Source organism: Tiliqua scincoides, chromosome 1, assembly GCF_035046505.1.
Source record: "Tiliqua scincoides isolate rTilSci1 chromosome 1, rTilSci1.hap2, whole genome shotgun sequence".
NCBI lineage: Eukaryota > Metazoa > Chordata > Lepidosauria > Squamata > Scincidae > Tiliqua > Tiliqua scincoides.
The window spans coordinates 17,402,733-17,416,540 of NC_089821.1; the positions used below are offsets into that span (position 1 = coordinate 17,402,733).

Here is a 13,808-nt window from a genome sequence, read left to right on the forward strand (position 1 = left end):
TACCTCAGGGCTGCATTGGAACTGGAAAGTTGGGTAGGATTGAGCCCTCAGTGTGTTCACAGGCAAGTAGACAGAGGAGTGTAACCTAAAAAATCACTGCACTACACTACAGAATAGGCAATTTTACTTTCTCTAGAGACAAAAGAAAGTTAAATGGGTTTTGGTGAAAAAAAAATTAAGTGAAAGTAGCTACAAAACAAAATCTACAGAAGAAGGGAGACATAAACCTTGTTTTTAGATTGGTTGTTTCTTAAGCTTTGGCTAATTTTCATTAAAGCTATAACAGTAGCAACTGCCCTTAGGAGATAATATAGAAATCCAAGACTGTTGTTTATAGTGGTCTGCAACACTGGGTTTCCCACTGTCCCCCCAAAATAAATGCCAAGATACTATTTCACATTTAGGGCATTTTGTATAGGGAAATATGTGAACATTTGCAGTATTTACCCTGTAAATGTGTCCTAGTCAAACAGGAATACATAAGAAATAAATAGTTGATTATTATCCTCACATTGCAGGCGAGAGTGTGTGAGACTGAAATATGCCATTATTGCTGTGCAGCTGATGCTGAGAATAGCTTACAACACTGTACTGTACTCCAGGGTTATGTTCATATTAGACGAAGGGGGAGGAACTGAGGCAGAGTGACTTTTGGCATAAGAAAAGCCCTGCTAGACCAGGCCAAAGGCCCATCACCAACTGCCTCCAGGAAGCCCAGAAACAGCGGAGAAAGACATATTTCCCCACTCAAGTCACCCCATCACAATCCTGCTCCAAACACTTGCATGCAGATACATTGCATTTTTAACATTCAAAAAGAGATGGAAGGAGACCTCAAATAACACCAGAAACCAGGGGACATGTATTACTAAGAACTCACTCAGGATATAGAGAAAAGCAAATCTCTGAGAAATATGGATGTAATCTGTTCCAACATGGTTAACAGTTTAACCATGCACTATTTTCATATCATATTAGGCAAAACATGGCTAAATTACTCCTTTTGCCCAAACTTTGTGTTAATAAATAAGCCAAGTTGCATCACATTTAGCAAATTTGTCATTAATAAACCCACTCTTAAAAGATTTTAATTGTACGCATACAAACTGAAATAAGTAAAAAGCCACAAATATAATATACTAAGAAATCAAATACGTAGGTTACTTTACATATCTTGAAATGTTCATTTCTATACAGAATATGAAACAGTTAACACACTTGTGATCTTCTCAACAGCACGAATCAGCACACTGACAGGAGTGTAAAAAAGGAGGTTTACAAAAATAATGTTTTATCTTAAGCAAAATCTGGAAAAAGACATGCACTGAATATTTAATTCATTTTAAAAGGGGTTGTGTTCTCAAGCTCATTAAGGTAATACGATCAGAAGAAAAGGAAAACCACTAAAGATATATAAGAATATGAACACTCGTTAGCAACTGTTGCACAATTCTTTTGTATCTTTAGCTTTTTGACTTAGTCATGGAGAGAGAACCTTGGAATTATTATTACATACAGCATAAATAAAAGAAATCCTGGTACTGTATTTCTTAAAGACCATAATTTCACAATGACAAACCACTTGGCATTATGGGTTTGTATCTTAACTAACCCTGTCATTTTTCAATTTTCCAGGGCACTGCTTCTCACAGTACCTGTCATTGTTGACCAGCAATTTCTTTTACCCAATACTCCATGGCCTGGTGCTATATAGACCTGTAGCACATCAGCTCTCAGCTCTTACCTCATCTCTCTAACTTCCTTCATCTTTTCCTGCTGCTCTAGCCTCTCATGAGGGTTGGTGCATGTCCCATGGCAAGCCTTGGGAGAAGCCGGAAGCCAAAGGAGTTACGCTCTGAATGAGTAGTAAATGGCTCACGGACCAGGGCCAGTCTACAGCTACAGTTTGAGTAGCACTGTTCTAGGGAACAGCAGCCATCAGTGTGGCTGCATTAGTATGCAGAGGGGAAATATGTCACATTCAAAAAGACTGCCTGCCTTATTTGTACCTTTAGTTCATCTACAGTACAGGCATCAAAAGTATAACTGAAGATATTTCAGTTACATTGCTACAAGTGACTGCTGGGTCACTCTTTAATGCTTCAGCCATCAGTAGTGTGAGTTAAATTTATCATGGTTCCCAGCCATACTCTCAACTGATGAATCTAGTTCAAACTTCCTTTGATTTCTTTCTTTTTCCTCTCAATAAAAAGCAATAAAAAGTGGAGTCTGATGCTAAGATTGCCTGTATTATTGGAACCTGGTCAGGAGACCAGGACCATAGTTCAGAGAGAACAGCAGGGAAGAAGGAAAGTATAATTCTGAAAATTCTAGCAACACCCAGTTTAAATTTTCATTTAAAACAAATAATTAAAAGACTGAAGAACAAGACTGAAGATGAACATGTCTGTTCTTCAGTCTGTTCGGTTACGACTACACAATATTACCAATGGTTATAATAATTCTAGTTGGCAACCTTCAGTCTCGAAAGACTATGGTATCGCGCTCTGAAATTATAATAATATAATATTGAAATATACCATCCTCTGTAAGGAGAAATACTAGGCAAATTTCTTCTCAACCCAAGGGACAGCAGAGTAACAAATCTAAATGAATCCCTCTTTTGCATAAACGTTAAATGAATGGCAATCGTGTCCCGTCTCCATTAGGTGGAATACTGTAATGCTTAAAACATAGGGGTGTACAGGCCCACTGCAGTCCTTGTTGGCAATCCTGGTATTAAATTGGTTGCTACTTTAATTTCCAACAGTTACTAGGGCTAGGGAATTGCAATTCTGCATCCACAGAGAATTACGGCCCTTGACAGTTTTCAATTTAAAGCCAGAAGTTTAGATTAGCCATACCTCTGTTCTTTTTTGTCTCCATGGTTTAAGAAAGCTTCTTAGTAACAGGGAGCGTTTGCTAGAGATAACTTTCTGTCCAGTCACATTCTGGATACATAATCTGAAGAGGACAGAGACATAGCCAGCTGATTGTTTTCCATTTTGCAGGTATAGTTTGTTGTCGTGCTCCACCTTTAATCTTTGAGGAGATGGGCAAACATAAACAGCACCTAAATGAGGTCTATTGTTCTCTATCCCCAATCATGCACCCCCCACACCCTTTATTACAGTACTATAACATTTCTTTAAACACACCTAGAACCACTGTCCTGAATTAGTCCAGTCTTATCTTGCCATCCCATTTCGAAGGTAATTTAACCAAGCCGATAAATAACATATCTCAGTTCTTTCCAGTCTTCTAAATCAGTCCCTGAGTCACCTTTTGTTGCATCTCGGAGCAGCTCCTTGGTTCACTGAGGAGCTGCGAATGATGAAGCGGCAGGGCAGGCATCTAGAGCGACGGTGGCAGAAAACTCGGGATGAATCCGATCGGACACGGAGTAGAGCTCATTACAGAGCCTATTCTGTGGCGGTGGTAGCAGCGAAGAGATCGTTCTTCTCTGCTACCATTGCGTCTGCTGACAACCGTCCGGCAGAGCTGTTCCGTGTGGTGCAGGGCCTCCTCCATCAGGCCTCCCCAGTAGACCGGGAGGAATACACGGTCAGCCGCTGTGACGTGTTTGCGCAATATTTTGCAGATAAAATCGATCGTATTCATCACAACTTGGATGCCACATTGACAATGTCTGACGATGTCCCCTTGGCAACTGCTTGTCCTGTGTTGTGGGATTCTTTTCAGCTTGTACAGCCTGAGGATGTGGACAGACTCCTTTGGAGTGTGAGGCCATCTGCCTGCCTGCTTGACCCTTGCCCAGCTTGGCTGATAAGAGCTGCCCGGGGTGGACTGGCTGAGTGGACAGGGAGGGTGGTCAACTCTTCCTTGATGGAGGGGACGTTACCACTCGCTTTGAAACGGGCAGTGGTTCGCTCCCTCCTGAAGAAGCCCTCCCTGGATTCCACTGTGTTAGATAACTACCGGCCAGTCTCCAACATCCTGTTTCTGGGCAAGGTAATTGAGCGGGTGGTGGTGTCCCAACTCCAGAGGGTCTTGGATGAAGCGGATTATCTGGATCCTTTTCAATCTGGCTTCAGGCCGGGCTTTGGAACAGAAACCGCCTTGGTGGATGACCTATGCCAGGGACTGGACAGGGGGAGTGCGTCCCTGTTGGTCCTGCTGGACCTCTCAGCGGCTTTCAATACCATTGACCATGGTATCCTTCTGGGCCGATTGGCCGAGTTGGGAGCTGGAGGCACTATTTTGCAGTGGTTCCACTCCTACTTGGAGGGTCGGTCCCAGATGGTGGTGCTGGGGGATGCCTGTTCGACACCCTGGCCTTTGAGGTGCGGAGTGCCACAGGGCTCAATTCTGGCCCCCATGCTATTTAACATCTACATGAAACCGCTGGGAGAAGTCATCCGGGGGTTTGGAGTGGGGTGCCATCAATATGCCAATGACACCCAGCTCTATCTCTCCTTTTCTCCAGACTGGTGGTTGAGGGCCTGGAGCGCTGTCTGGAGGCAGTGAGGATCTGGATGGGGGCTAACAAGCTGAAATTAAATCCGGATAAGGCAGAAGCTCTCCTGGTTCAGAAATCCTCGATGCAGGTGCTGGACTATCGGCTTGCGCTGAATGGGGTTGCACAACCCCTGAAGGGTTGCACTCCCCCTCCACAGCTTGGGGGTCCACCTAGACTTGCAGCTGCTCCTGGATTCCGAGGTGGCGGCTGTGGCTAGGGGGGCCTTCGCTCAGCTTCGGCTGGTGCGCCAGCTGCAGCCGTACTTGGATCGTGCAGACCTGGCCATGGTGATCCATGCCTCGGTGACATCGAGGTTAGATTACTGTAACGCGCTCTATGTGGGGCTGCCCTTGAAGAAGGTTTGGAAACTGCAACTAGTGCAGAATGCCGCGGCCCGTGTGGTTACTGGAGGTAGGTGGTTCGACCCTGTTGGTCCGCTTCTCCAGCAGCTGCATTGGCTGCCCATTTGTTTCCGGGCCCAATTCAAGGTGCTAGTTTTGACTTTTAAAGCCCTATACTGCTCTGGGCCAGGGTATTAGCCTACTCCCATACAATCCGGCTCGTCCTCTTAGGTCATCAGAGATGGCCTTTTTACAAGTGCCGCCGCCTAGGGAGGTACGTAGGGCGGCGGCAAGAAATAGGGCCTTCTCAGTAGTGGCACCAACGCTATGGAACTCCCTTCCCCTTGACTTAAGAATGGCTCCCTCTCTTGAGACCTTTCGGCGAGGCCTGAAGACCCTTCTGTTTAAACAAGCCTTCTGAGTTCTCGGCCTTTTTAACATCTTTTAATATTTTTTACAGGCCTGATTCTTTTATGACTTGCTGCTGCTCTATGCTCTTTTTACCTATTTTTTTTATTCTGACTGCTGTTTTTTATGATATGTGTTAATATGTTTTTATCTGTTTTAAATTATGTTTTTAATCTGTTGTGAGCCGCCTTGAGTCCCTTCGGGGAGAAAGGCGGGGTAAAAATAAAGTAGTTGTTGTTGTAGTTGTTGTAGTAGTTGTAGTAGTTGTTGTTGTAGTTGTAGTTGTAGTAGTTGTAGTTGTAGTTGTTGTAGTTGTTGTTGTAGTTGTTGTTGTCTTGCACCTTTACCCAACTTCTCTTGGTATTCAGATATGTGGGTATTTATCTCAAGTGGAAATGCAGAAACTCCAGAATCTTCTCCCAAGAATGTTCTTGGGCATGGGCATGAGCTCTTTTCTCTCCGCCACCCAGAATAGGCACCCCTAGAACACGATCTAAAGATACTAGACAAACTGGGGAAAACGGTGGATTAATTTGATGGCCTGCTCCAGCATAACTCAAGAGTTTAAAGTTGTCCTTTCCATGCTGGCGTAGGCACTCAGTGGCTATCTGAGCATACAAAGAGCTCTTCCATATGCGGTCATCCTCCCCTACCACAAAAAGGAAGTGGCCTTCAGCTTTTTCTATGGGGATACGGCAGCTTGAATTAGCAGGGTCCAATGGATCATCCAAGGCTTCATAAATATCAAACACACCACTCTCAGAAATACTAACTCTGCTCATGTTGAAGCAAAGTCCAGGCAAAGTCAGTTTGTCATAATGGAGAGCACTGGCTGTGATGGAACTGCAGCCAGAAATGCAGACAGCAGCCACCACTTCTGGAAGGAAAGTCATCATTGAAGAAGCAAATTCTGCTCCTTTCCCATTTCCAACAACACCAATTCCTGGTCCTTTAACCTTCAGAAATGAAAAGGGAGGGTGGAAATTATAAAGGGGAAGAGAAGAGCATATATTAGTATGTTCCTAGTACAGATTCATCTCTGGTATAGATTTAGCTACAAATAACAGCCAAATTATTAACAGTACAATCCTACACATATTTACTAGGAAGTAAGTTCCACTGTGTTCATTGATCTTACCTTCAGGGCATATAGCAGTGGTTCTCAAACTGGGGAGTCATGACACCCCAACCAGAGAGCCCTGGCCTCTGCACCCTTAAGGGGTGGGGAGGAGGGCAGGCAGCAACATGATAGCCAGAATCATGTCACTGTTGAGGGGCGCAGGGGCTTGTTTAGACTTGCCAGAGAATGGAGCAGGTTCCTGGGGGTGTGGGGAGCCACGCACCAGCCTCTCTAAGGCCCCCTGAAACATGCAAACTGTCAAAATAACGACTGCAACCCACTTCTGATTTTGCAACTGAAAACCTGAAGTGGGTCGCAATAGTTATTTTGAATGTCTGAATGCTTCAGGGGGCCAAGAGAGGCTGGCGCATGGCTCCCCACACCCCCAGCAGCTTTCTCCAGCCTCTGGTAAGTTTAAGCAAGCCCCTGGGCCCCTCGACAGCGATGTGAGTCTGGTGATCGTGTTGCTGTTCCCTCCCCACAAGAACTTACAGAGGGGCTCAAACTCCCAAAGAGTTTGAGTACTGCTGGTATATAGGATTGTATAAGGGTGTAAGGACTGCAGTTTAAGACACATTAAATCTAACAATGGATATCAAAATTCTAATTCCAAACATTTTATTCATTTTAAAACTTAATTTTATTTGGCAAACTTGTAAAAATATTAACAAGAGTAGCTGAATATGTTTACATTGAAGTGATTTACAGCACAATCCTATGCATGTCTACTTGGAAGTAAGTCCCACTGAGTGTAATGAAACTTATTCCCAGGAAAGTGGGCACAGGATTGCAGCTTGCAATCTTATCCCACTTTCCAACGCCGGTGCAGTTGTACCAATGGTACAACCGGTACAATGGTACAGCATTTGCTGCATCTTGGGGTGGTGGGGTAGTCACAGTGACCTCCTCAAGGTCAAGGAACATTTGTTCCCTTACTTTGGGGCTGCATTGGTGCGATAAAGTTCGATAGGATTGGGCCCTAAATGTACTAAATATTGGTTTAAAAAAATAAAGACACAATCAATTTCCTCTTGCATGCATTTCTTGTCCCAAAGCATATTTCAGTAATAACTTATAAAACCAAGTTTCTCCTAGAATGTCACAATTAGTGTTCAAGAGAGAAATCCTACTATTTCCTTCACACATGAATTTAAGATGTGAAACCTAGTTTTCCCTATGGGACAAAGGAGCCAATGGCCCAGTTTAGACATATGGCCCAGTTTAAACCCATCAGTGTTATGGGAAAGAGCCTACAGAAGCCATGGGCTCACATGAGAAAAGAAGAGTGAAAGCTTCTGTTTTCATTTTAAGAACAAGCCACAATACTGCATTATGTATAAACTCAGGAAACTGTAATTTGTTAACAAGAATTAGAATATGCCAGAATATCAAGTGTGTGAGTGTATTTTCCTGACAACACTCACCTTTGGATGACGCAGCAGAAAGCAGACTGCCTCCTTAAAGTATTCAAGATGGAAATCTCCCATGACCTTGGGGAGATCCTCAAAATTAAAATAAGGTAAGGCAAGAGCAGCAAAGCCATGGGTAGCCAGAAGACCTGATCGGTATTCGGTTAACCCACCTTCATCACCAAACATATCTATCACTCCTGGAAAGGGGCCAGTTCCTAATGAAAACAAAGGACAATGTTGTGTGATAAGGAAATGGACAGAAAACATAGCAAACAGTTAAATCTAAAAATGCAATGTGCGTATATAAAATATCTTCTGTTGTTATTGTTCTGAGAGGCTAAATTATGTTTATCACATAGCTGTAAAAATATAGAAGAAGCACGGCTTTATGTGCCCATATTTTTATATTTCTACAGTATTCATAACATCCATTTTTGAATTGACAAAATCACACTATGCAAAGTGGCATCTTTCACTGGTTTAGCTACTGAGATTAAACAACCTTTCCAACAGCTCCAGTGTAGGAACCAAGACAAAAACCTGCATATTAATTTGCTCACAGAATTAAGTCTAATAAAGAGTATCTTTTTAAAAAAAATCTTTGTGAACTTTTTCAGATTACGGATTACTGTATTTTATTTTTGGAGGTTACTCTCACAGGGTCAAATCCTATCCAGTTTTCCAGTGCCGGTGCAGCTGTGCCAGTGGGGCGTGTGCTACATCCTGGGGTGGGAGGCAGTCACAGAGACCTCTTCAAGGTATGGGAACATTTGTTCTCTTACCTTGGGGTTGCATTGCGACTGCACTGGTGCTGGAAAGTTGAATAGGATTGGACCCACAGTCCCTAATCCAGCAACAATATTGATATTTCATTTGCTCACAAGAGATAGTGAAAGGTAGTTAATACCATGTTGCTGCTGTTCTTCATGCCTCTCATTTTTTCTAAACTTTATTTTAAAAAATTATTAAAAACACAAGTTATGAAATATAATAGAGTGCATTAAATGCACAGAACAGAACACACAATGCCACACAAATGCCACAGAACAGAAAAAACAATGGCTACAATTGTTTATAGTGACTCTTGAGTCCTGATGTTCAGTAAAAAGGAAATCTCAGAATTAAACAAATATTAATACTCACAGAATCACCGAATATTAGAGTTGGAAGGACTTGAAGGTAATCTAGTTCAACTCCCTGCTCAACACAGGTGACTTCAACATCCCTGACAGGCCATTCAGCCCCTGCTTGAAAACCCTCAATGAGGGAGAGCCTATAACCACGTGAGGCAAACTGTTGCAGTGCCAACTATGAAATTCTTCTTCATGTCTAGTCTAAATCGGTTTCTCTGTAGTTTCAACCCATTGATTCTAGCCCTGCTCTCAGGAACTGCCAAAATCAAACCATCAAGATAGCTATTGTAACTCCCCTTAATCTTCTCCATGAAAAACATACCAAACTCTTATAACCATTCCTCATAGGACCTGATTTCCAGACCAAGAACATACATGTAGGAAGGAGGACTCTGGCTCTTACAGACAAAATGTAGTGCACATTTTAAAAGTAAAGGCAAAAAAAAAAGTCAGCATGACAACTTGTGAATCTGTATCATCAGCATAAGTGACAGATCGGAAAGAAATCCTCTTACCCATAAGTTTGGCAAGTTAGCTTTTCCATAAAAAAATATATCCCATACCTCAGATAGCAATTGAATGGATGAAAAGGAGTTCCTCGGCACACCCCACTAGCCAGAACTGCCTTTGCTGCAATTAGGAAAAATATAGCAAGATCTCCATCACCTGCAGCAAAGGGAACATTCTCAACACTGTGTACAAGGGTTACCACATAAGGTCTTCTGGAATAGAATTAATAATTCACAGTATTAATTCTATTCAAAACAAATTTCCGGAAGGCATGTATTTTACTACAACCCCACTGCAGATGAAAGTGTGCCTCTCTGGCCACATTCTATCCATCATTTGTTTGAACCCCTGTAAAATAAACATATTAAATGTGCACTCCAACATATGGCACAATGAGAATACAGCCTCTAAAGATCCCAGGGCATGGGAACAACAAGTCAGTTTCGTAGAATCCTTGCAAAGAGGAAAACAGAAAGGAATCAGTGGGAGATCTGTCTCATGAAGCCCCTTGACAAGTTCCGCTATTTAAACTCATTGGTTCCCAACCTGTGGTCTGCAGACCACTGCAGATCCATGAGACCTGAGAAGTTCTGTAAAGTTTTAGGGATAAAATCACCTTTGATCACTCTCAGAGCCTCACTAAGCAAGCGCTTCCCCCACGGACCACCAGAGAGGGCAGAGAACAGACTGGCTGCAGCTGGCAACAAAAGCAGCAACCCACAAATCTTCTCTGTAAATAATTAATAAATCTATAATAAAACTTATCTAAACATTATAAATTTAATTGATTTCTGTGTGCAGAGTGGTGGTTGCATATGGTCCACAACAATTCCAATTTTTTCCTCAGTGGTCCACAGGCTGCTAAAGGCTGGGAACCACTGATTTAACTTGACTGCTGTCTTAAAGTTATGTTAACCTGACTAGCAAGTTCTACAAATGTGTCTCCATGTTTCTCCCTAATGGATGGCAGCTTTCTTCTAACAAGGTTATCTTCTTCTTGTGCCTAACTGTGGTGAGTGCAGGCCATTTAAAAAATTTATTTTCATTCAAACAATGTTTATAATTTTCTTTTTAACAAGAATGACCTCAAGGTTCCAGAACCATCATTAAGCCATTTCTGCCCAACATTGCATATATGCAACAGGGACCAAATGTGTACACCTGTGGGCCGGGCAAAAATGGGTTTTTAAATACAGTACATGTGATTCCCAGGCAGAAGAGGGGCAGGAGGAGAAAGCTATACAGAGTAAAGCCGCCTTGAGTCCCTTCGGGGAGAAAGACAGGATAAAAATAAAGTATAATAATAATAATACAGTAGGTGGTTGTTTTTTTTTAATGTCCTGTCTGCAGTGACTGTGGAGTACTTGTGTCTGTAACTGTACAAACAAAATGTTACAAAGAAAAACCACACCAAACCCAAATCTGGCACAAAACAACCACCACATACAAGGGCTGTTAAATTAGCAATTTTGCCCTGTTACAAGCCAGGGCAAGTCATCCAAGCCAAGCCTTCTTACCCCTTTGGACAAAGTTCATTGTCTATCAAGATTTATTCAAAACCACCATATTCAGTCAACTGAGAATCAGCTTTCTTCAGATTCAAGGTCGCTGAACTCAAGCTACAGACTTGTTTATTTAAATAAAACTACATTTATTTATTTATTTTAAAACTTTACACATACACACAGTGAGAGAGACAGATACTCAATTTAGAGCAGTGTTTCTCAGCGTTTGTTCTCTGCTCTACCATTTCAAATGGTCCACCTATTCAAAGTACCATTGGAAGTACCGTGTTTCCCCGAAAATAAGACCAACCCCAAAAATAAGACCTAGTTGTGATTAGGGCCAGGACGTGGGTGGGGTCCTTGGGTGTGGCGGGTGGACAACATGTCTGGGAACGCTGCACTCCTGCACACCACCTAGAAAGGGCCTGCTGTGCTGCCTTGGGCAGAGGACGCTGAGGAGGAGCTGAGGCAGGAAGCAGCAAGCGAGGCAACCCTGCCTACCAGGCTCTGAGGCTCTCCACAAGTTCCAGGGAGTAAGTCCCATTAACTATAAAGGGACTGACTTCTGACTAGACAGGCAGGCAGGCAGGCATCCTCCTGGGTGCTGAGGGGATATTTTTGTATGGTATATTTTTGTAGATGAATAACTGTGGATTGTTGTACATTTTAAAAAAATAAGACCTACCCCCAAAATAAGACCTAGTGTGTTTTTTTGAGCCAAAAAAAAAACGTGTCTTATTTTAAATAAAGACAGTGTCTTATTTTCAGGGAAACACGGTAACTGGTGATGACATCATCACCAGTTACTTCTGGGTTAGGAGGCCAGATATGATGCAACAAACACCAGTAAGAGGCTCAGGGTGGACGGCTTTTTTTGAGTGCAGGAAAGCATGCTTTGACACTCTGCGCACTGAGCTGAGCCTCTATCACTGTTTGTTGTGCCACGTTCCTGGTCTCCCTACCAAGCAGCAGGGGTCCAGTGAGTACCACCAAACACCACCTCAAGTACCACAGGTGTTACCTGTACCACTGGTTGAGAAACACTGATTTAGAGGATGCAAGAACTTTTTTCTTTTTCCCACAGCTGCCACTTTGCCTGCAGAGTCTGTCTCTCACACCAGTGTTTCTCAAAGTATGTGTTGGAATCACTAGGTGGGTGGCAAGCCAATTTCAGGTAGGTCCCCAATCATTTCAATTTATTTTTAATACTTTAGACTTGATGCTACCATGGCATGTGACTGCATTTGGGGAAATGTTACAGATCTGTACTTTTAACAAGCTACTGTGTATATTATTTTAACAGTGATAGTAACTGGGACTTACTCCTAGGTAAGTATGGGTAGGATTGCAGCCTAGGTTTGTTAAAATTTTTCCTGCTTGATGACATCACTTCCAATGGGTCCTGACAGATTCTCATTCTAAAAAGTGGGTTCCGGTGCTAAAAGTTTGAGAACCACTGTCTCACACAAGACAGTGTGGGCCCAATCCTATCCAATTTTCCAGGGCCAGTGCAGCTGTGTTGCATCCTTTAGTGGGGAATTAAGTCGTAGAGGCTTCCTCAAGGTAAAGGAACATTTGTTCCTCCAGGTTGCATTGTGGCTGCACTAGTGCTGGAGGGCTGGATAGGATTGGGCCCTGTGTCTCTGACACGCTGTCTGTTTCTCTGAAGTGTGCATGTCTCTGTGAGTAAGAGGGAGCAGTTTGCTTTGGCAGCTTTACCCATACAGCAGAGATGATGGCTGGCAGTTGCTTTTTGCATTTCTAGGGCAGATATGGAAGAGGGCCTTGAAAGATGGCTCTAAGTAGGGCACAGGGGGGAAAATGGCATGTCAATAAACTTTTTTTTAAAGATAGGCCTTATCTTCACCCAGCTTGATGGGGAAAAGTAACATGAGTGGGGAAGGCAGTGGCAAACCAAGTCTGCCAGGAAAGTGTTGCCACCCCAAGGCTTTGTGTTTGCACGGGGCCCTGAGGACCAAGCGGGCTGGGAAGAACCAGGTCTGTGGCTGCAGTAGCGTAGCTGGAGGGGGCGGGGCACTGTGCGCTCCGCCCCCTCTAGCTACGCCACCGTGTGGGAGGGCAACCAAGAAGCACCACAGCTAAGCACCTTCCCCACTCACCTGGGGGGAGGAAGAGGCTGCCCCTGACCAGCCCTTCCTTCAGCCGGATCCTCCGCACTTCGGGGAGGACGAACCACCTCTCCACGCGGGCCTGGGCCAGCAGCGGGCCGGGGAGGGCGCCAGGCGGGCTGTGGCCCCGGTGCACGGACACCTGCACCCGCAGGGGCGCCCTCACCCTGCTGGGCCACAGCCGCTGGTGGGGCCGCTCCATGCCGGCGGGGGAGAGGCTCCAGAAGAGCCCCATGGGCTCCAGCCCGGCGTAGTCCCCTCCCCGCGAGGGCTCCGCGCCCAGGTCCAGCAGGCCCCGGCCGTCCGCCCGGTAGTGCGCGCAGGAGGCGAAGAGGCTGCCCTGCTCGTTCTCCGCCAGCGCCCGCAGCGTCACCTCCTGCCGCGGCGCCAGGCCCGACACCACGGTGCTGGCCGGCCGGTCCGCCAAGCCCGCCGCCGGGCTCACCGACACGCTCACAGCCGTGCGCCTGCCCGCACTCCCGCAGGAGGCCCGCAGCACCGCCCGCCGCCACATGCCGGGCGCGCCTCCGGCCACGGGAGCAGAACCCGGAAGCAGCGGGCGCAAACCGCCTGCAGGTCCACGTGGGAGCGAAAGGCAGCGTCAATGGACGTCCGAGAGCCCGATTCAGCCCAAGGCAGCACCAATGGATGCCGGAGAGCCCGATCCCCAGCACAATCCTAGGCGTACTTGCTCAGCCCGCTGTCTCCAATGGGACTGACTCCAGGGAAAGGGTGCACAGCCTCACAGCCCAAGCCTGTGCATGTCTACT

General features: G+C 44.9%; 1 protein-coding gene across 1 annotated transcript; it reads right to left on the bottom strand.

Moving 5' to 3' along the window:
- Positions 1-839: 839 nt before the first annotated feature.
- LOC136659447 (acyl-coenzyme A thioesterase 1-like) lies at positions 840-13,606 on the bottom strand. The gene is made up of 3 exons (XM_066636657.1): positions 13,030-13,606; positions 7,774-7,976; positions 840-6,185 (listed from the first exon to the last, which is right to left on the bottom strand). Exons 1-3 carry the CDS (start codon positions 13,550-13,552, stop codon positions 5,610-5,612), a joined length of 1,302 nt encoding a protein of 433 aa, XP_066492754.1. The 5' UTR covers positions 13,553-13,606; the 3' UTR covers positions 840-5,609.
- Between the last annotated feature and the right edge of the window lie 202 nt (positions 13,607-13,808).

Excerpts from the sequence above, each read along its gene's own strand:
- LOC136659447 (XM_066636657.1), bottom strand. The coding sequence starts at position 13,552 with ATGTGGCGGCGGGCGGTGCTGCGGGCCTCCTGCGGGAGTGCGGGCAGG. Across the intron at positions 7,977-13,029 it reads CAGCCTCTTCCTCCCCCCAG|GAACTGGCCCCTTTCCAGGA; the intron begins GTGAGTGGGGAA and ends TGTTTTCATTAG. Across the intron at positions 6,186-7,773 it reads TTCTGCTGCGTCATCCAAAG|GTTAAAGGACCAGGAATTGG; the intron begins GTGAGTGTTGTC and ends TCATTTCTGAAG.